Genomic DNA, 21,841 nt, shown 5'->3' with positions numbered 1-21,841 from the left:
TATGTTTTTGTTGTCTTTTCCTTTGTAGCCTGACCTGAAGGCAGTCGCTTAACCAACTGAGCCACCCAGGCGCCCCTCTTTCTAACTTTTTACTGAGGTGAATTCATCTGCATCAGAAATAATAAAAAAACTTTATTAAATATAGCTAGGAAATTATGATTTAAAATTTTTGTTTTAAATTGGCATCTATATTTCAGGTAACTAAAATCTGTAAGACTTTTATTTAAGCCATCATTGTCATTAAAGTACCTAAAGAATAAAATGATAATCTGCAGAAAACAAAAAAGTTAACCTATTGTAAGCCTCCAGTGTATTAATATATGATACAATAACATTTTTGTAAAAGATAGCAATTTCAGACTTAACAATTATATATACTTATTTAAACAGTCTTTATTGTTGGTATTTTTATATTAACATGATATCAATTAAGGATGGATACATCCAGGAATTCAGTACTTTGTTCTTTATGATTGTTCATGACTCTGATAAAAATAGACATCTTTATGTGCATACCCATTTATGAAATGCTTTATCTCAGAAATAAGTTCTTACAGAAGATTTGTTAAATATATTGAAATAGTTTAACTTCAATTATTGTTAGTATTTTTAAAAACACCATCTGTTAGGCGGCACCTGGGTGGCTCAGTTGGTTACGTGTCTGCCTTTGGCTCAGGTCATGATTCTGGGGTCCTGGGATTGAGCCCTGAAGATCAAGCCCTGAGTAAGGCTCCCTGCTCAGTGGGGAGTTGGCTTGTCCCTCTCCCTCTGCCCCTCCCACCCCCGCTTGTGCTCGCACTCTCTCTCAAATAAATAAAATCTTTAAAACAAACAAAAAATTCACCATCTGTTAGAAGGACATTGCATATATTTTAATTTATTTTAATTTAAGTTACTATTTAAAAGCTAATGACCATAGGACGCTCTTTCACAGTTTTACATATTATATATGGTAAAATGAAAATATAATTAACATGTTCGTAGGCAGCAAAATTTTCATGATTGATTGCAAAGGCTCCAAATAACCCAGGCCACTTTTTACTGTGGCCTCTTTGTTTATGTGTAAGTCACTTGGGATAAACAACAGTTGTGCAAAATCAGCAAGTCACTGTTACTATGACTCATTAGGAGGAAAACTGTTGATTATAGTCAGGTGTGACCGTTTGTTAATGGTCAAATTTAATCACTGTTGCTAAATTGGACTTCATTTCTGCATGTGTCACGATCTTATCCTGAAATGGCAAAATACCTTAAAAATATATAACAGGACAAAGAAATAAAGAAATTGAATGTCAGAGCCAGCTCCCTTCATCTTTCACTCATTTCTAGAGAGGGATAGTGCCTTGGATTTTGGGATTGTTTCTTATAACAACATTACCCGGGACCATGCTTGTACAATAGGCTTCCTGTATAGACCCTTTTTTAAAAATTAATTTTTTTTTTATTATTATGTCAAACCATACATTACATCATTAGTTTTTGATGTAGTGTTCCATGATTCATTGTTTGTGTATAGCACCTTTCTTAAGGCCTAACGGCTTCCAACTCTTGGGTCTATTGGACCAACTGCCTTTGAAACGGAACCAGTGATGGGGACCTCGAGGGTGAAGAACTTGATTTCCATAACTAGTTTTCTTTTTTTTTCCCCTCGTACAGTCTGGCCTTTAGAAAGAAATAAAGATTCAAGTTTAGAGAAGAGGAGAGTTTGAGCTGCCTTTGCCCAGTAATACCTGGATCAAAACCTGGCCTTTGGGGCGCCTGGGTGGCTCAGTTGGTTAAGCGACTGCCTTCGGCTCAGGTCATGATCCTGGAGTCCCGGGATCGAGTCCCGCATCGGGCTCTCTGCTCAGCAGGGAGTCTGCTTCTCCCTCTGACCCTCCCCCCTCTCATGTGCTCTCTCTCATTCTCTCTCTCGCAAATAAATAAATAAAATCTTAAAAAAAAAAAAAACAAAAAAAAAAACCTGGCCTTAAATTGCAGCCTACTACAGGTTCTTATCTGTGGAGCACCCACCTCCCAATCTAGCTTCTGAATTCTCACCTCTCCTTTGTGCTGATGCTGCCATCTTACCCAGACGTTTCATGATACATTTGCAATGCATCTGGAGCCTGCTGCTTCTCTTTCCTTCCTTGGTTAGTGACATCATTATGCAGTTACCTATGATAAACATCTAGAAAACACCCCTAACTCCTGTCGGTCTACTTCTGATAGTTACCGTGCAGCCGTCTCATGCACCTCATGCATCTCATGCACTGTGCAGCCATCTCATGTCCCTCTTAGCACATCCTGGGAACAGAATTCATCCCTACCTTTAACATGTGTTCTGCTAGTATATACCCAAATATCCTCCCTGCTCCCAGCCTCTTCTCCCTTCAATTAAGCCTCTACAGCACCATTGGAATATATATTTCTGTGTCTCAGGTCTCATATGATCATGTCTTTGTCCTGTCCAAAATTGTTGGTGGCTCCCTATTGTCCATAGATAGAGACCAAACTCCATGGCATGCTATTCAAAGACTTTAATAACCTGATTGTTACCTGTTTTCTAGGCTTACTTCCTTGTTAAGCCTTCTTAAACCCTCTCTACTTTATAATTCAGCCGAAACAGATTTTTACTGTCACTTTAATATATCATGCCATGCTTTTAAAAGACTGCCTCTTTCTCCTAAAAATTTGTCTACCTGAGAATTTCTATTTATTTGCTGATGTTTGATGTAATGGCACCTCCTTTTTTAGCTTCTCTGAATCTTCCAGCCTGTTCCATTTCCCTATAAGAGAATTACTTGCTCCTGTATTTATATTCCCTCAACGTTTTACATGTTCCTCCATTACAGTAGCTGACACAGTGCTTTGAGCTATTATTTACATACTTGTCTCTTCCATTTATTATCAGTTCCTTAGTGCAGGGCCTGTTTTTTAGTCTCTAGCACTTCCTTAGCAAATGCATCCATTCATTTCCTTATTAAGCATCTACTAAGCAATAATGAATAAAACAGTGATGGTAAGTCAGATGTGGTCCACGCCTCATCTAAAACTGAGATTCTAGTGGTGGAAATGAACAGGCATCCAAAAGATGATGGTGTCTTCACTAGATTGATCTTGATTGAGATGAGATATTTGGGAAATAAAACCAACAACAATTCCTTATGAATTTGTTGTGGGGGAGGAGGATAAGTAAAGACCCAAGGATGACCTCCAACTGACTGGCTTAAGAACTAGGTGGATTTTAGTTTGCATTAATAGAAATTAGGGATTAAGATTTATAAACAGGATTAACTTCTTATTCTCTGTGAGTCCTAGAACTGGAGACCTAAGTTTACGTGTATGACATAGACAAACTTCTCTGTGTTTACAACTAACATATATGTTCAGCTAAATGTCTTAATGAATTACTCTTTTTACAATTTTAGTGGAAATATTTAGCATACATACATGTGGACACTTGGTAAGACCATGTTGTTGTTCTGAAAAGTGTAAGATAGAAAAATCACTCTAAGATTAACAGTTAAATATACTTAATGCTTTCTCAAATATAACTACATATTCACAAGAACTATAAACCTATATCATGTAGATTAGGTCAGCTCTTCATCAACAGCTTTATAAAGCAGTGCTGTTGTTCATAATGTTGTTTTAATGCAATGTGGTAGACATTTATCGCATGTTTTATATTACTTCCATGACTGAAACATTTTATGCTATTGGTATCAGATTTAATTACCAAATCCTGGGCTAAATTATTTAGATTTTTGTATCAAAAAAATGAATATTTGCTGATAGGTTTTAGGAATTTTTCTTTATTTGGGGAAAATAGTAAGTAAAATCAGAAAATATTTACTTAGAATTCAGTTGGCTGTGTCTGATGATATAAAAAGTAGACTCCTAGGACCTAATAAACTCTGCTTTTGCAGCCATAATATAAAAGGAAACATGTAGAGAATTTGAAACTTAGATACATATATAATGAATGCTACAAAAAAACCGCATAATTTGAACTTTTAAAAAAAGGCCCTTTAGCCAAAGTCTAAATATAAACTCAGAGATTTATCATCAGAGGAAACTGTTATAATAGCAGTATTGTTTCATTAAAGGTGGGAGTAGTAAAAATATAACAACTTAAAATCAGGAAGTAATATCAATAGATTATTACCTACATTTATGACAATACTATGCTAATTTAAGATTTTAAAACATTTATATCTTGCAACATGAATAAAATTGTGCATAATCTCAAATTGAGTTTAAGATTTTATATATACTCTAGCTGTACCTATAGTCTATTTTATTTATTTTTTATTTTTTTCTTAAAGATTTTATTTATTTATTTGACAGAGAGAGAGATAGCAAGAGCAGGAACACAAGCAGGGGGAGTGGGAGAGGGAGAAGCAGGCTTCCTGCCAAGCAGGGAGCCCAATGCGGGGCTCGATCTCAGGACCCTGGGACCATGACCTGAGCCAAAGGCAGACGCTTAATGACTGAGCCACCCAGGAGCCCCCCCCATAGTCTATTTTAAAATTAGAATTGGATTTTATATATTATAGAAGTTCTGAATTTCATCAAATCTAGCTTGATTAGTTAAGATTATTCTGCTGCTACATGACTTTATTTATAGAACCTAAAGATTTTAAGGTCAAATTCAGGGTGATTTAACTATGAATTTATCATGTTAATATGATTAATATTTGATATGACTAATATAATGATTTCTGAGCTCTCCTTGGGCAGTAGTAAAATGGTGTAAGAACCTGACTTGTAGAGGTGAACACTTGGGTCTACCACTGGGTGGCTTTGGAAAAAATGCTTAACTTCCACATGCCTTGGTTTTCTTATTTGTGAAATGGCATTATAATATTTCTTGCTTGAAGATTTGCTACAAGAATTAAATGAGTTAGTAAGTATATATTACATATGATGATATATAATAATTGGTTTAATTAAAATATAATAGGATCTGTATAGAGACATAGAGATAGAAATATCCGTGCCTGGGTATCCGTGAAACTAATATAACACTGTATGTTAATTATACTAGAATTAAAAAAAAAAAAATGGTTCAGAAGAATAAATGGTACCCTGGGCGCCTGGGTGGCTCAGTCAATTAAGCGTCTGCCTTAGGCTCAGGTCATGATCTTAGGGTCCTGGGATCAAGCCCTGTATCAGGCTCCCTGCTCAGCAAGGAGTCTGCTTCTCCCTTTCCCTTTGCCCCTCCCTCTGCTCCTGATCTCTCTTGCACTCTCTCTTTCAAATAAATAAATAAAATCTTAAAAAAAAAGAATAAACAGTACTCTGACTTTGCCAGGAATATTTCTGTAGGGAAAGAAGACATTAATAATTTTGATGAAGGGATTATTACATACATGTAGATTCATCCAGAGTATTTGCTTGCTGAGTCATTTCAAACCGAACAATCAATAATTACTTTGATTTGCTGGGGAAACAACACTACTAGAAATAATTAAAAGCATTTGGAACCAGAAGGTAAATTTGCATTATCACTTCCCATACTGCAAATATGAAGACTTTAAAACATTATGAGTCATGGGCGCCTGGGTGGCTCAGTTGGTTAAGCGACTGCCTTTGGCTCAGGTCATGATCCTGGAGTCTCTGGATGAGTCCCGCATCGGGCTCCCTGCTCGGCAGGGAGCCTGCTTCTGCCTCTGACCCTCTCATGTGCTCTCTCTCTCTCATTCTCTCTGTCTCAAATAAATAAAATCTTTAAAAACAAAAACAAACAAACAAACAAAAAAACATTATGAGTCATATTATGTTAGAGCACAGAATTTATATATTATAGGTGACAATAAGCTGCTTTTGTGCTAATTGTTTCACTTAGCATTTATTTGCCAAAATGATCACATTTTTGATACAATAAATTATTCTTCATTTTTTCCTTTATATCTTTCCTTGGTCAAAAAACATACAAAATGGAGTAATATTTTTAAAATTTGTAACCAAAGCATGTCATTTTAGCATTTTAAAACTTACTTTCTATAATTTCCAATAAATTATGTTTTTTTTCCTCTACATTTAGTTGTCATCTAATCCTCAATATAACAGGCCATTCATATCATGAAAGGTCTAAAAATAGCCTGCTTCTCCCTCTTCCTCTGCTGCTCCCCCTGCTTGTGCTCTCTGTCTGTCAAATAAGTAAATAAATAAAATATTTAAAAAAAAAAGAGGTGGTGGGATCTTTGGAGGTCATTCAATCTGGGTGAAGTCCCTGTAATGCCTCACATACGCAGCTCTGTCTTATTACATTACCGTGTAATTCTCTACTATGCATATGCCCTTGTTGTCTGTCTCTCCTTCTAGATTTTCCATGGCGGAGACATTGCCCTGTTGTTTTCTGTCTATCTCTGCACCTAACATAAAACTTGGCACTTAGTTGGTCTCAGTGAACTTTTTCCAAACAGCTTTACTGAGGTATAATTGTATAGTGAGCTTTCAATAAGTGAATGAAGGTAAACATAGGGCTAACATATTGAAAATTTGGAAGCATTTGCTGAGAATGTTTAAAGGAGTAGTCAAATTGGAGTTGTACTGACACTTCCTTCAAGACAACAATTGGCAAAATGGGTTAGAAGGTAAAATAATATTATGATTACTTCTAGACTTTGTAACCCAATGTCTTTTAGGATACAACTTCATGTTATACTGTGTTATCTAACTAGATTCATTCATTTTTTTTCTTCTAGATGAGCAAGAGATAGTACAAAAACGTACTTTCACAAAATGGATCAACTCTCATCTGGCCAAGGTAAAGCAAACTACCTAGAGTTCTATGTTTACTTATTTGGAGCCAATAAATCATTAAATGCCAAGTGTAATAAAGGAACACGGCTGGCACGCTTGTCACTAAGACTAATCAATGATATTGGCAGTTCTATCAGTTTAACTCCTTATCTGTGACATTTGCTAACATTGTCTCTGAGAAGAAATGAATGGATAGCTAGAATCAAGAGCAGTTACTTCATGTCAATTCTGTGAATTCTGATCGAAATAGTTTGTTCAGTTATTTCTAATGTACTAAGGTGTATGTCATATGGAAAGGAGACTTTGTGCTTAATTTTTTTTTTTTTTTATGCACTTGTTACTATTTGGAAAAGAAAGAAGCAAGGAGTGGTCTGTCTTGAGCAAAGAATTTAGTCTGAGTAGATCATGGCAGTGTCTGGACTCCCCTCTTAGGTGCTTCGATAGCAAAGTAACCATGGTGGCAGGACACTAAAAAGACTAATCATTCTGAGATTATCCACACCGACATTAGGTTGTTATCGGGTAACTGTGTATTTGTACATTGTAATGATTTTGAACATAAATGCTACTAGAAAACAAATCCCAGTATGGCAATATTACAATAAAATTAGTCTCATATATATGCAGATGAAAAAATATGTGAACTAAAAAACATTGCATTCGTAAAAATAAATATAGACGATAGGACATAACCAGATATAACCCTATGAGCAGTTTTTGATCAGGGACTTCCCCAAAGCCTCTTTTATAGTACAGGAGCAAACAAAGCATGGCGATTTATTACAGTCCCATTGTACAAATTAACTGCTTACTGCGTGTCTAAGCTAGGCTTTGGAGACACAAAAATATTGGTAAGACACTTTCCCAGGCCTTGAGAAGCTCACAGTCCAGTAAAGACAGAAGATTAAACGATGCATCTAGACACAGGATAAACTGGGACTATCTCTCCTATAATCTCTTTCCAAAAGCCCCTTGATGAAAAGGGAATTCTCTCACACGGTGGTTGTCCCCAGTATCTGCCCTGTGAAAAGGCAGTAAATGCCCCTGGTGGGGGCTCATTTTCTCTTGTCTTGGCTGGTGCCAGTTGGCCATTACTTTGCTACAGAATTGTCATTAGTTGGGGAAGATTATTTTTTTTCCAAAATGAAAATAGTTATTGTTTTTTCATATTGTTAAAAAGATTACGTGCTAATTGTAAGTAATATTAATGATAAACCTCTTATACAGTGTAAAGAAAGTAGAAATCACCATAAATCTCACGATACTGATATAACCATCACTAACATGCTGATCACCATTTTTCTACACACAGACACACACAATTTCACAAAAATGGTTGTGTATGCCTCTGTTTCACTCAGTATATATTTCCATGTTAATAGATACAGAGGTACATAATAATTTTAATGGCTGAATAGTATTTTATTATAAATATAATTACTTATATATTATGAATCATAAATTAGCCAGTAGCTTATTGATGGTCATTTAAGTCATTTCCAGTTGTTTAATATTATATAAAATACTACATTGAAAGTCCTTGGGCGTATTTCTACTTAGAATAAATTTCTAGAAGTAGGTTGATAGTCAACAGATATGCATGTTTATAATTTTAATATATACCAAGAGTTTGTGTGAATGCCCATTTCCTTACACTATTAACACTCTGAGTTTAACTGTGTTTTCTAATCTGATTGGAAAAAATAACTTATAATTAATTTTTTCAGATTTTTAAAAATAGGAGTCAATATCTTTGTGAAAGTTTTTAAAGTGGAGTTATTGGGATACACACATCTATGTGCTGAATACTTAAAAAGAAGGGAAAATCTGAATGTAAGCCATGGCATACAGTACGTGAAAGACTTTTGATTTTCAAAAATGTTTTTATCTTTGTTTTATCATTGCTCCAAGATACTTTACATATTTATGTAACAACTGATTACTGGAATAGGCTCTACCAATGTGCATCCTTTCCTGTTCTCTTTTCTAGTCCTGCTTTATAAACTCACTCCTGTAATTTCCCATCTAAATATCTAAGTCCTACCTTTAATGTGTAGTGCTAGCCCCTCACTCACGAAGTCATTTCTGACCACACGGGAAACAGTGAGCCTGCCCCCCAGCAGGTGCTCTAAGCATGGTTGCGTTTGCCCCTGTACCCCTCTTCGAGTCCCTGTCTGCTCTGGTTTTCCTGGTCTAGTAAAGTAGAATCCAAAATCTTAGCACTTCTCTAGAACCTGTAGCATAGGTGGAGAAGTTTACCATGGCTGAAATTGTTTTGTACTGTATATCTCAGCTTCCCAACAACCACGTAAAGTCTTTAAGGCCTATGCTGATTCTTGTAATTTTTTATAAATCTTAATAGCTCTGAGCACAGTGCTGAGTACTACACAGAGGTGCATTTTAATACAGCAAGGGCAGCAAAGAGTCTTTATCCTTTCTTATTTTGTTAGAATAGTAAGGATATCACATGGGGAAAAATGATTAATTTCTGGTACTGTGCCAAGTGTTTTACACGGGTTATTTTGTAGCACACAGCTTCATATGTCTGGTAAGGGGAGCTGCTGAAATTTTAATCCAGAAATGAATCTAAAGTCCATATGTTTTCCCTACTTCACACATTTTTGCATCAAGGGTATCATTTTGAAAATACCCAGAAACTTATTACCTCCACAACTGCTCCATTATAACCTTAATTTGATGGAGATTTTTGTTTGTTTGTTTTCTCCTCTGTATTTTGATTTCTTTTTCTTGGGTCATCTTGAAAACCAAAAACTGAAGCAGAACAATGATACCTATACTTGCTCTCCTGAACTTATTTATACTGACATTGTAGTATCTTGCCAAACATAGCTAAAACCCTCAAATTCATTTGAGAATATTTTTCCTTTTCTGACTCACTTATATTTGGAAGACATTTTAAAAATCAAATCTGAGCCATGGCCCTACCTAGTGGCAGAGTTTTAGGATCGCTATACAGTCAATGTTTGTCTGCATTTGTCTCAGCAGCTAATCACATGATTCCCTACTCGTTCCTCTCTCTCTTCCCATCCTTTGCCCACCTTCATCCCTATTTTGAGTTTTCATTTCTAGCCCTATCTTTCTCATTCTTCCTCCTACCTCTTTCCTATTCCTGTACTATCTCTGTTTCTCCCATCCCATCTCCTACTCCGTTATACCTCCACCCAACCCCCTTTCTGTCTCTATCTTAATTTCCCCATTCCATCTTTGTCCATCTCTTTCTGTCTGTATCCTACCCCTACAAAATCACATGCAACCTGCACATCCAGGGCTTCACAGTTTCACTGAGGTCACCTTTACAGGCACACCCAAACTGAAATGGCAACACACACTTCCCACACCATTGCAATGTGCTCACTTACTTCTGAGGTGAGAATGATAATATTTCACTTGCAACAGAAAAAAAAGGTCAACCTCATATCTTTGATCTGGCCTCTGGATCAGGACATTGTGTCACTTTTCCAACTGCCTCCATTGGAAGGCCTGTTTCCAAAGCCATTCTGTAATGCTCGAGTGTGCTTGGTCCCATCAGTCTAGCACCTTATGGACATGGGCAATAGGCAGGCATGTGTACACACATGCACGCAGGTGAGCATGTACACCCATAGTCAGCTAAGCTTCACAGAGATGTATGTTAGGCCCAAGGTTTTACTAAGTCTTTTATGAAAGCAGCTTCATGAATTTTTGGTCCTTGGCTCCCAGTCACTTATCAGCAACACCCAGGCTTTCAGTCACAGGGAAATCCTAAGTACTCAGGATAAAAACATTTCTCAGTAGAAAAAATTACCCACAAATAAGCAATTTGACCTGTCTCAACATGCTTTTTTTTTTTAATCCCCCAGAACTTTTTGAAACCAACTTTCCCTCTTTCTTCTTGCTTATTAAATAACCAAGGCAGTGGTTTATCCTATAACTAAGAGCTAGTCTACCCCCAAGATGGAGACATAATTGCTGTCAGCTTTGAAAGGATTGGGTACCCTATAATTTCTTGGATCAGACTGAGTCTGGTTTGATGTGTTGTTTGTATGTTTTCTTGTTTATTTTGTCCAACAAATACTCAACAAATTTAGACCCTGTGTTAGTCAGCTTAGGCTGTTATAACAAAATACTGTAGACCAGGGACTTAGAGAACAAACATTTACTCCTCATAGTTCTGAAAGCCTGAGAAGTCCCAAGATCAAGGTGATCAAGGTGCTGACAGATTCGATTCCTGGTAAGAGTCCTCTTCCTGGCTGGGTCCTCACATGGCAGAGAGAGAGAAAGAGAACTCTGTCTCTCTTCCTCTTCTCGTAAGGACACTAGACCCATCATGGGGGCATCACCTCATGACCTCATATACATCTAATTACTTCCCAAAGGCCCCACTTACAAATACTATCACACTGGAGGGTTAAGACTACAATATGGACTTGGGGGACACATAAACATTCAGTCCATAACTGGCCCAAAGTTCATTCTGAGGTCTGGCTTAAAGCACATGAGAATTTCTTCCAAACTTATAATATAATGATGAAAACTCAGTCCTGGCATGGGGATTTCGTTTCATTGTCTGGTAATCCTTGTAGTACATAGCTCTGTGCTTTGGAATCGTTCAGATAATCTCAGAACCAAACCACTTAAAATAGTTAAAATGCATTTTATTCCTTGGTTGTCTTCTTTTTCCCATATAATTTTCTGTTGACATCTACCAATAATGGTAAGAAAATGACCCATGTCGAAAATATTTTTTATGCTAGTAACCAAGATATTAATCTTAATTCACTTATTTCTTATGCTACATAATGTGCCAAGTTATTTTTTCTCTAACAAGAAAGGAGAAAAGTGCTAAGTTGGCAGGAAAAAAAAATAAGAGTTTCAACTTTTCTAGAATATAAGTTGTAAATATTTGGCAGGATCTCAGTTGTCTGAGAGCTTTTGCAGGGTAGTCATGGGAATGTTTGTGGATTTAAACTGGAATGGTAAACCATTTCATCCTAAATTCCGTGATAATATCTTACTACTACAGTGCCTTCTTTAAAATTTTTAAGAAAATTAAGAGGATAAAACTTTTATTTTAAAGGACAATTTAAAAGACTCATTATTTAGAAGAAAATTTGTATCTATTTTCTCAAAATTTTCTTTGGAAATTGAGTATATCTAGAAATCGCTTTAATGCTAGGTTCTGTCAGGTTTGAAGGGCTGGAATGTTGAATTGAGAAGTAGAAAAATAGATTGTTCTCTCCTAAGATCATTCAATCTTGGGTGCGTTAGGAGATGTTTAAATGATTTTTCATGGAGATGAATTTGGGGAGGGTTTTTAATGGGAAAATTTTAATTTTGTTCTTGGCTGCTTTGCTCAGTTGCAAATTAATAAACTATTTACTTCTAATTAAAGAAAATAATAAGCTCTTTTATTGATGGCATTCCATTCTATTATAACAATTCTTTATAAATATTATGAAAGCCGTGGGAAGAGATAGGGTGCAAATAAGAAAGCAATCTGTTTTAAAAAAACAAAAACAAAACAAAACAAAAAAAAACTTTTCTTAAAACAAAAATGGTACTGAAGCAAGGAAAAAACCCAAGAATCTTCTGTGTATATGTGTTTTATGCCATTTTTAGTACACAGATGTAGATTTTCTAAACTTGTGGATATAATTAGCAGGGTTTTTTTGATGTCTTCTTTGTTTTCAAATTGAAGGCTTTATGCTTCTGTAATTATGTAAAACATTACAAATCACAAATTGTCAATATAATGTAATGTAACTTTAACAAAAATTAGTGGGTTACATTTATTTTATATACCTGATAATTCCTTTCAGGAATGGGGTTTCATCAGACATGGACTCTCTCATTTTCTTTTCAGGAAGATACCTGAATCTTTCTTTTCTGTTTGCCCTATTAATGAAAGAAGGTATTTGTTTTTTAATTAGCCCCATATTGATTTCAAGTAATGTTTTTTCAAAGTTAGGTCCTGATTCAGTTCTAGCTTCTCATCACTCATTGCTAAAAATATTTTTAAATTGCATTTATTGAACTTTTACCATGTGCCAATTACTCTGCCTCAGCAACTTTGTCTTTTATTTTATCTTCACTACAAGAATCAAATATAAGTATTATTTTCACCATTTTACAGATTATGATCCTGAAGCTTAGAGTTAATAAATTCAAGGTCACATAACAAGTAGATGAAAACCCAGATTTCAACCCCAGGCTTCTTAAGTTTGGGTATTAACCACTGTGTTATATACTCTCATGCTCCATTTGTTTCTTTGGATATTTATGCGGCAAATACTTTTTAAGGACCTATTATGTGCTAGGGGTTGTGGACACAGTAGTGAATAGACCCATTGTCTATGCCATCCTGGAACTGATAGTCTCACAGAAGAAACAATTACAGCAGGGTGTTGTGGTAGATGCTGTGAGAGGGGAAGTACGGGGTGTCAGGGAGCACATGACAAGCACAACCAACCACAGGGGAAATCTGAAGGAAGTCATCCAAATAGGCTTTCAGAGAAAGAAACATTTAAGTTAGAGCCTAAGCAATGCCTGTGGGATTTGGTACCTGAAGGAACCAATGTTTTTAAAAGTTGAGAGATGAGAAAAAAAATATGGTACATTAAAGGAAATGGAGGGCGCCTGGGTGGCTCAGTTGGTTAAGCGACTGCCTTCAGCTCAGGTCATGATCCTGGAGTCTCTGGATCAAGTCCTGCATCGGGCTCCCTGCTCAGCGGGGAGTCTGCTTCTCCCTCTGGCCCTCCCCCCTCTCATGTGCTCTCTCTCTCTCTCAAATAAATAAATAAAATCTTTAATAAATAAATAAATAAATAAATAAATAAATAAATAAATAAATAAATAAATAAATAAAGGAAATGGAAGTTCAGAATACCTGAAAATAGGGATCCAGGAGTGGGTTGGTAACATGGGTCAAAGGCCAGTCAGTAAGAGGACTTATACTGTGGTATGGGCAGTAGGAGGCATTAAAGAATCTTAGGCAAGGAATTAAATGATCACCCTGGCCCTAAAAAATCTCTGTCTCTCTCTGTATCTCTCTGTGTCATAAATTAGAACAGGAACAAGTAACACTAGAGGTAGAGTAGGAGAAAAGTAGACACATTGGAAGATACGTAGGAATAGACTAATTAATCAGACTCTTGGAGAAAAAGGAGTCAAGAATGACATCTAGGTTTCTCACGTGAGCAAATGATTGTGATCATTCACAAAGGTAGAGAATACAACAGGCTTGGAGAAAAGCTAGTAGTCTAGTTTTGGACTGAGAAATTACTCAGAGATAAACCCATTTGATTTGGCAGTTAGGAAATCATTGACCACCATAGGAAGTAGCCACGTTATAACAGAAATCAGACTCTAGCAAACTGGTGAGTAAATGAGAGGTAAGGATGTTAGGACACTGAATGTACTTACATGTTCATGAGATAGAGTATTAGCTAAAACAGAACATAGGATCTGGTGGGAGCTGTTTTTAATAAAGGGTAGTTTTAAGTGTGTGTCTATTGAAAGGAATGATCAAGAACTAGTAGAGGGGAAGAGACTGCAAAAGAAGGGAAAGAAAGTTGTTTCAAAGATACAGACTCTCAAGGAGGCAAGGTGGGAGAGAAAATCAAGAGCACAGGTGGAACATGTAGATTTGTACCAAAGGAGAGACACCTCTCCTTCTCTGAGACCAGAGGAAATAGGAAGGGTGAGTTTGGATGTGCCTAAATTTGGGATGGAGTGAAAGAGGAAGGCAGAGATGAGTTGGACTTGAATTTGAGGGAATTCCTACCTAATTGCTGTTATTTTTTAGATCTGACAGAATAGTCTTCATTTTTGAGTAAAGAATTTATGTTGGGATAAATATTTTAAAAGTTGACAGTTATAAAGATGTTAGTTCTTTCACATTTTAAAATTTATTTATCTTAGCAAATTCCTGAACTTCATGTAAGATATATAGACTATGATAATTGTATGGTGCCACCATGGTCCCCAAAGAGAACAACTTAAAGATGTGTTTTTCAAAAAATTTTCACAAGAACTTAGATTTTTTTTTTAAGATTTTATTTATTTATTTGAGAGAGAGACCACGCATGCACATGAGCAAAAGTGGGGGAGGGGCAGAGGGAGAGGGAAAGGCAGACTCCGCATGGAGCAGGGAGCCTGCTGTGGGGCTCAATCCCAGGACCCTGGGATCATGACCTGAGCCGAAGGCAGCTGCTTAACCGACTGAGCCATCCATGCGCTCCAGAAGTTAGATTTTTAATTAGAAAAAGATAGTGTAAGTAATCTTGACATTATCACTGGTTTCAAAATTTTGTAATTTTACATTTTCTCTCATTTCATCAAATGGAATACAGTGTTATATTTGCATTTAAATTCCCTTGATTCAATCTTTATGGTATTTGCTGTGAAATAAATATATGGTTTAACACTAAGTCCTTAGGGAAAAACAAATAGGTCTCAAATAGTCATCGTTTAGTGTTCCTATAAATGGAGCTGCTCTTTCAATATGCAAAAAACAGTCCTTTCTCCATCTGCCAGACTTAGATCTTTGGGGCTATTAAGGATAGGCACTAAACATTTTAAATATTGTCTTTTGGATGACCTCAGGCATGCTATGAGCATCTTCTCACTTTTTAGAAGAATTTTTGAAAGGTATTATAAAACATTATTTAGATTCTGTATTCATTTGCCAAAGCTACCATAACAAAGTACCACATACTGGACAGCTTAAGATGGGTAATTTATTATATCAAGGTCCTCATGGCTAGACAGCCATGCTCCCTCTGACACCCTGGGTAGAATCCATCCTTGCCTCTTCCTAGCTTCTTGTGGTGGCCTGAAGTACCTGACAGTCCTTGGCTTGCAGCCGTATTAGTGCAGATCCTGCCTCTGTTCTGTCTGTGTCCTATGTCCAAATTTCCCCTTTATATAAGGATACTAGTCATATTGGATAAAGACCCACCCTGATGACTTTATTTTAACTTGATTACCTCTCCAAAGATCCTGTTTCCAAATAAGATTACATTTGAAGTACAGGGGTTTAAAATTTCCACATCTTGAAGGAGAAGGGGAGAAGAACCCATAATACATTCCATTAAACATTTTGTTTTAATACCACGTTAGATTCATACACTCTTTGACAGGGACAGTTTTTATTTTCCATGCTTTCTTTTAATAATCTATGCTAATGATTACTCTGACATCTTCAGAGTCATAAAGTATCTCTTTTGTGGCTACGCCCTTCTTCAGATGTCTTCCCCATCAACAGTGCTAAAAGATAATATAGAAGCTCTTTCATGAATGCATTTTACTCCCATCTGTTTCCTTGTACACACTTTAGTGGGACCATTAATGAACTAAGATGAGGACAAAAAAAAGCAAAGAGGAAAAGGAAAATGTAATAATTCACCCCCAAATCATTCTTCTGTTATTTTCTAAAACCACTTTAGTTTGGTAATCCTAAGCATATTGATAAACTCATTATTTCCAAATATGTAACTAAAAGATTACAAAGGAAAATCATTTCACAAAGAATAACCTTTATTAATTTATTAATAGAATTATTAATTCATTGATAACATAGATATAGATCTAGCAAAGTTTATGCAGGTTAATAAACATTTTGATAATATTTGTCAGTGTTCCTTTTAGAAATATGCTTTATTTATTCATACATATACTCATTAAATATTTTTCTCACTTAGATTTTTATTCATTTATTTACTTTTAATTTATTTTAAAAGATTTTTTTTTTTATTTACTTGAAAGAGAGCAAGAGTGAGAGCACAGAAGGAGAGGGAGAAGCAGACTTCACACTGAGCAGGGAGCCCAATGGCGGGCTCAATCCCAAGACCCTGGGATCATGACCTGAGCTGAAGGTAGATGCTTAAACCTAGCTGAGCCACCCAGATACCCCAATATTTATTGATTTTAGAGAGAGTAAGAGTGGGTATGTGTGCAGGGGGAGGAGCAGAAGGAAAGGGACTTCCACACTGAGCTCAGAGCCTGACGCAGGGCTGTATCTCAGGATTCTGAGATATAACCTGAGCCAAAACCAGGAGCTGGACGGACGCTCAACCTACTGAGCCACCCGGGAGCCCCTCATTAAATATTTTAACATGCTGTTTATCTACTTGGCAATGTTCTAGGTACTGAGAATGTGGCAGTGAACAAAACAGAAGAAATAATCCCTGCATTATGGTGCTTGTATCCTAATGGGGGAAATGGACAGGAAAGAGAGCAAATAAGCTGTTTTGTTGAGAAGAGACTGAAGAGGGGTTAGGCCACAAGGAGGGATTTAAGTTAGGAGGCTGTTGAAGTCATCCAGGCAAGAGACTGGTGGCTTATACCAAGGCAGTAAGCAGCAGAGGTGGTGAAAAGTGGTTGGATTCTGGATGAGTTTTAAAGATAAAGCCACCAAGATTTGTTGGTGGAGCAGATATGGTTTATGAACAAAGGTTAAGAGTAACGGATAGCCCCAACTTCGTACTGAATAAAACAAATAACTTGGGGAGAGTGATTCTTTTATGCTATGTACTGAAAATAATTTTATTACACATGAAAATTGTTAAGAGCAGAGTTTTCCAAGCAGATTTAAAGTTGGGCTGAAACAGTAGTCATTGCCTTTGGGATATGTATTTGGAATTTAAGTAATTAAGGAAGTGGAAATGATTATGCTGTCATAGGAAATAAAAAAGAATGGGAACTGTCTTCTCACCTTTGACAAGTAGAGGTGGAAAATAATCACAATAGTGTTTTTATGAAGGCAATGAAAGAGAAACAGATTACACATAAAATTGTAATTACTTCACATTGTTTCTGGAGATATTGGGAACATCTAATTAGATTTTCTGAACAAAATGGCAAAACTTTTAGATATTGTGTCAGTTTTATGTGGTTCCCACCAGTACTGATAATCATGATTTTGCTGCTCTGGTCCAAGGGTACTTTGGCATTTTTAGATATTTTAGTGTGGTGGGCTCTTAGCCAATCTTCAGGGAGGTAACTCACTCCACCTTTGCTGGTCAACTCCTCTTCCCTTCCCACTCTCCTCTCTGTTCCTGTTGTTTGGCTTGCTGTTTCCACCCATAAGATAACCATCAAAGAATGTGAACACTATAGACTGGTCCTGAGATGGGATTTTTCCCCTTCAGCCTGTGAAATTGTTCCTACCTGAAACATGGAAACCAGAGGTAGTGGTTTATCTGGCTCTAGAAGTGATGGGTCATTCTGTATACAGAGGTTTCAGGGGTGCACAGGATACACCTTGAGAACCTGCCTTTACCTTGGGATCCCTCTACAGCCTGTGCAGAAAGCCATTTTGAGAATATTTTACACCATGATTATGTGTAATTTTCAGTAAGCCTGACGGTGCTCAACAGTGTGCATGTGTCTCAATTGGAGTAAAGAGTAATCTGTACCATGTGCTTTTATTTTAGGCCTTTTCTACTTCCGTTTTATTGGTATCAGTGGGTATCCAGCAATCACAAATTTTAAACCATAGGATATGTATTTAGTATTTCAAAGTAAAATGTTCTAGCTTTTTTGTGTGTCATAAAATGTTTTGAGAGCTCTTTCCCCAAGGCGAAAAGTGTTCAGTAAAACACTATTCAACTGTTCTGAGATTAAAAGTCATGATAATAAATGAAGACCTGGGTTGGTCCTGGCATGAAATGGGAGATTTTGCCTTTTTATTTGCTCAAGACTAAAACCTTCATGCTGTAAATCTCCTTGATAGCTGTGTGATACTTGAGGCTAAGGGACCCTAAGATTCCAGCAGATGTGTAGGTATATCTGTTGATGAAGTAATGATATGCTAGTAATGTTTCAAGGTAGATTTGTGCTCTTCTACATTTCTGACTGCAATATAATACTCAATGCTTCTTTCACCTCAATTGATGTGCATAGGATTGTCCTCTTAATGCAAAGTTAAAAATGGTAAAAATATTTTTAGTCTATCTCCATTTTTGTTATTTTTGGATATAGGCATACAGTGGTCCAGGTGAAATGGCTCTATTCATTTATGCATGTATGAATGTATGTTTGTTTATCAACAATATTCAGCTGTGTCTATCTTCATCATTTACTGATATCAATTGGTCAAAAGTCTATAAAACATCTTTTCACATCAAATACAATTAGGTCTCCCTGAAAATGCACTCTCACCAGTAAAGCATAAATTTATTTTTGGTCACTTATGTGGATCTTATCATGGAGTAGGAGTGGAAGGGCACTGAACTGTAAATTGTTACATTCAGATAGTGTTTACAAAGTAATAACAAAATAGACCCACATGTCTGTTGTGCTTTATTTTGTTACAAGTAAATGAAATGATCTTAAATTATTTAACTAAGAAGTGAAATCTATTGAGAAGATACATTCTGACTGGGCAGGAAAAGATTAGCTCAGCAGGCTTGGGTTGCTCAAACTCCATACATTGCAAATAAAGACCTATCTTTAGGAATGGTCCTTAACCCGCTCCTGGGAGATAACCTCTGAGCACTTGGAATATTCTGCCTGATAGGAGAGTTTTATATGCCTAGACCTTGGGCCATGCTGTACTACTACTTTGATGAGATTAATTTAACAGTGTGTTTCATGGTGAACACCCATCTGTTTTTTCTGGGGAGCTGGGACAGGGGAAGGGCTGGAGTCCGAGTAGCTGAGGTCAGTTATGTAAGCACTGCATGCCTAAGTTACAGAGTCCAAATAAAAACTCTGTGGAGCAAAACTCATGGAGCATGCTTTTCTGGTTGCTGACACTTCACACATATCATCACACATCATTCTGGGAAAAATTAGGCATGTCTGTATGTACTTCTACTGGAAGATCATTCATCCCTGGAAACTCATACATGGTTTCTCCTGGACCCGGCTTTTTGAGCTTTGTCCCTTTGCTGATATTAATGTGTCCGTTCACTGTAATAAATTGTAATCATGAGTAAAATAGCACTTCTGAGTCCTGTGGGTTCTTCTAGTGCATCATAAAGCTGAGGATGGTCTTGAGGAGCCTGGACATTCTGACAGACCCAATCTTGAGAAAGACTGAGGCAAGTAGTTCCTGGGGCCTCAACAGCAGGACCCGGTGACAACTGTATTTAGGTCATTGCCATGTGACAACTTGACTCCAGCTAACTTCTGGATCCAAGCAGAGAATGTGATGGGTGCAGCTCAGGTCACTCATGTAACAAAAGATAGGGCTGTCACACAAACATGACCACTAGGGGAAATGGTGTGAATTAGGCCAACTGTTGTCTTATGCCAGTATGTATTTATATACATAATATTTCTATTATTACTATTTAGTCTTTCTTTTATATCCATTCATATATAGAAGTGGCTTTTTGTTAATAAATTTTTTGTTTCTAGTAGAATGGCAGGCACTTCAGCTGATTAGTTAATACTTTTCATATTGATATTAAACAAAAATCACATATATGGGTTTATGTATTATTCAGGAAACATTTATGTTAATACCTGTATTTTTTATACTAAACTTCCGATCTAACAGGTGGCTCAAAGTATAATAAACCTGGGCTCAAATCTAATCACTTACAAGGGTTGTGATCTAGGCCAGTGGTTGAACCTCCCTGAGATTCAGATTCCTTGCTTTGAAATAGGAAGTGGTACTCCCATAGGTAGTGGTTATGAATATTACATGAGATAATATGTATACAAGCCCTCAGCATAGTGCTTGACACACTGAGATGTTCAACAATACATTATTGATTCTTTCCTACCTTCTTCTTTTTTCCTCATTTCATTCCTATTAAAACACCTGCTGAATTAGAAGGTGTAAATATCTAAGCCATGGAATCATCTAGTAAATATTGGAATTCACATATGTAGTCTATAATGTGACTATTTTGTCATATTTACTTTATGCATCAACATTTTTCATTTCATATGTAATTTTTAAATGTGAGAATTACTTAAATTTTTATTTCATGCCAAATAGTTATATCTGATATCTGTTTTCATCAAAATTATTCTCTTATTCCTTTTCCTCTAAGCAGCATAATTGTTTCTAGGGGCATAAAATCAACATGTGGCAGAGCAAACATGGCCATCCTTTCATGGATAAAAATATGAAAATAGATGGTAGATAAGGCTTAAATATGTGCTGATGCTTATAGATTAGTCAAGTGATACAAGATATTCACACACACACAATGTTAGAAAAGATGTTGTTTCCCCCCAATAGAGGAAATGGTCAGGAAAAATTATGTCAAAGATACTTGTACTTCTACGTTCCGTAAAGATCAAGGATGGACTTTGAATCTCATTATGTGTCATTAAAGGAGCTGAATAGCAAAAATAAAGGAGGAGGAGAAGAAAGAGTGAAAAAAGCTCTGTAAAGTCTGTTTCAGTCATGAGTGAACTCCCAAGGGTATAACCAGGCACAGAGGCATGTGCAACTTCCCTGTGTTTCCAGGGACTTTTAGACCCAGGCAGTCCTCTTAGAGCTAGAATTTTAGGTTTAAACCTCGTTTGAGGAGAGCTGAGAGAAAGGAGTAGCCACAGAAGTGAAGTACTCCTTCCTCCGTTCTCTCTCCCATCTTTATCTCCCTCTCCCACTGACCCAATTGGGAAGTTCTGTTCTTCGAACAACCTCAGATTCAGCATGAATATATTTTGGTTCCACTCTAGAAATCTAAATGTGACTGTCAAGGCTAAGGAGAATATAATTTTAAAAAATACTGCACCAAAAAAAGAGCTTATCACAATTTTACCTTAATAATAGTAAAAAATGGAGCACCTGGGTGGCTCAGTCGGTTAAGCCGCTGCCTTCGGCTCAGGTCATGATCCCGGGGTCCTGGGATCGAGCCCCGCATCGGGCTCCCTGCTCGGCGGGAAGCCTGCTTCTCCCTCTCCCTCTGCCTGCCTCTCTGCCTACTTGTTCTCTCTCTCTCTGTCAAATAAATGAATAAAATCTTTAAAAAAAATAGTAAAAAATGATAATTGTGGTTTTGAAAAGTGCCTGATAGAGTCCTGCCTAATGCTTAAAACTGAAAATTTGTAGGGAATAGGAACAAAACCACATTATCTTTGTTTTTCCATTAAGTCAGGCTCCAATTAGTTACTTTCTTTC

General features: G+C 36.6%; 1 protein-coding gene across 1 annotated transcript in view; it reads left to right on the top strand.

The window, feature by feature from the left end:
• Nucleotides 1-21,841, top strand: part of SYNE1 (spectrin repeat containing nuclear envelope protein 1) — a 444,246-nt gene that overhangs the window by 80,758 nt on the left and 341,647 nt on the right. Inside the window, exon 3 of the mRNA XM_045865766.2 lies at nucleotides 6,696-6,757. Within this exon, the coding sequence (XP_045721722.2) occupies nucleotides 6,696-6,757 (62 nt within the window). The remainder of the gene's footprint in view (nucleotides 1-6,695; nucleotides 6,758-21,841) is intronic.

This window comes from Mirounga angustirostris, unplaced genomic scaffold (assembly GCF_029215605.1).
Source record: "Mirounga angustirostris isolate CCGP_5_RB_7025 unplaced genomic scaffold, mMirAng1.0.hap1 SCAF_8, whole genome shotgun sequence".
NCBI lineage: Eukaryota > Metazoa > Chordata > Mammalia > Carnivora > Phocidae > Mirounga > Mirounga angustirostris.
Note: the sequence above shows the minus strand (reverse complement) of the source record. Positions and strands in the feature narration are given on the sequence as shown.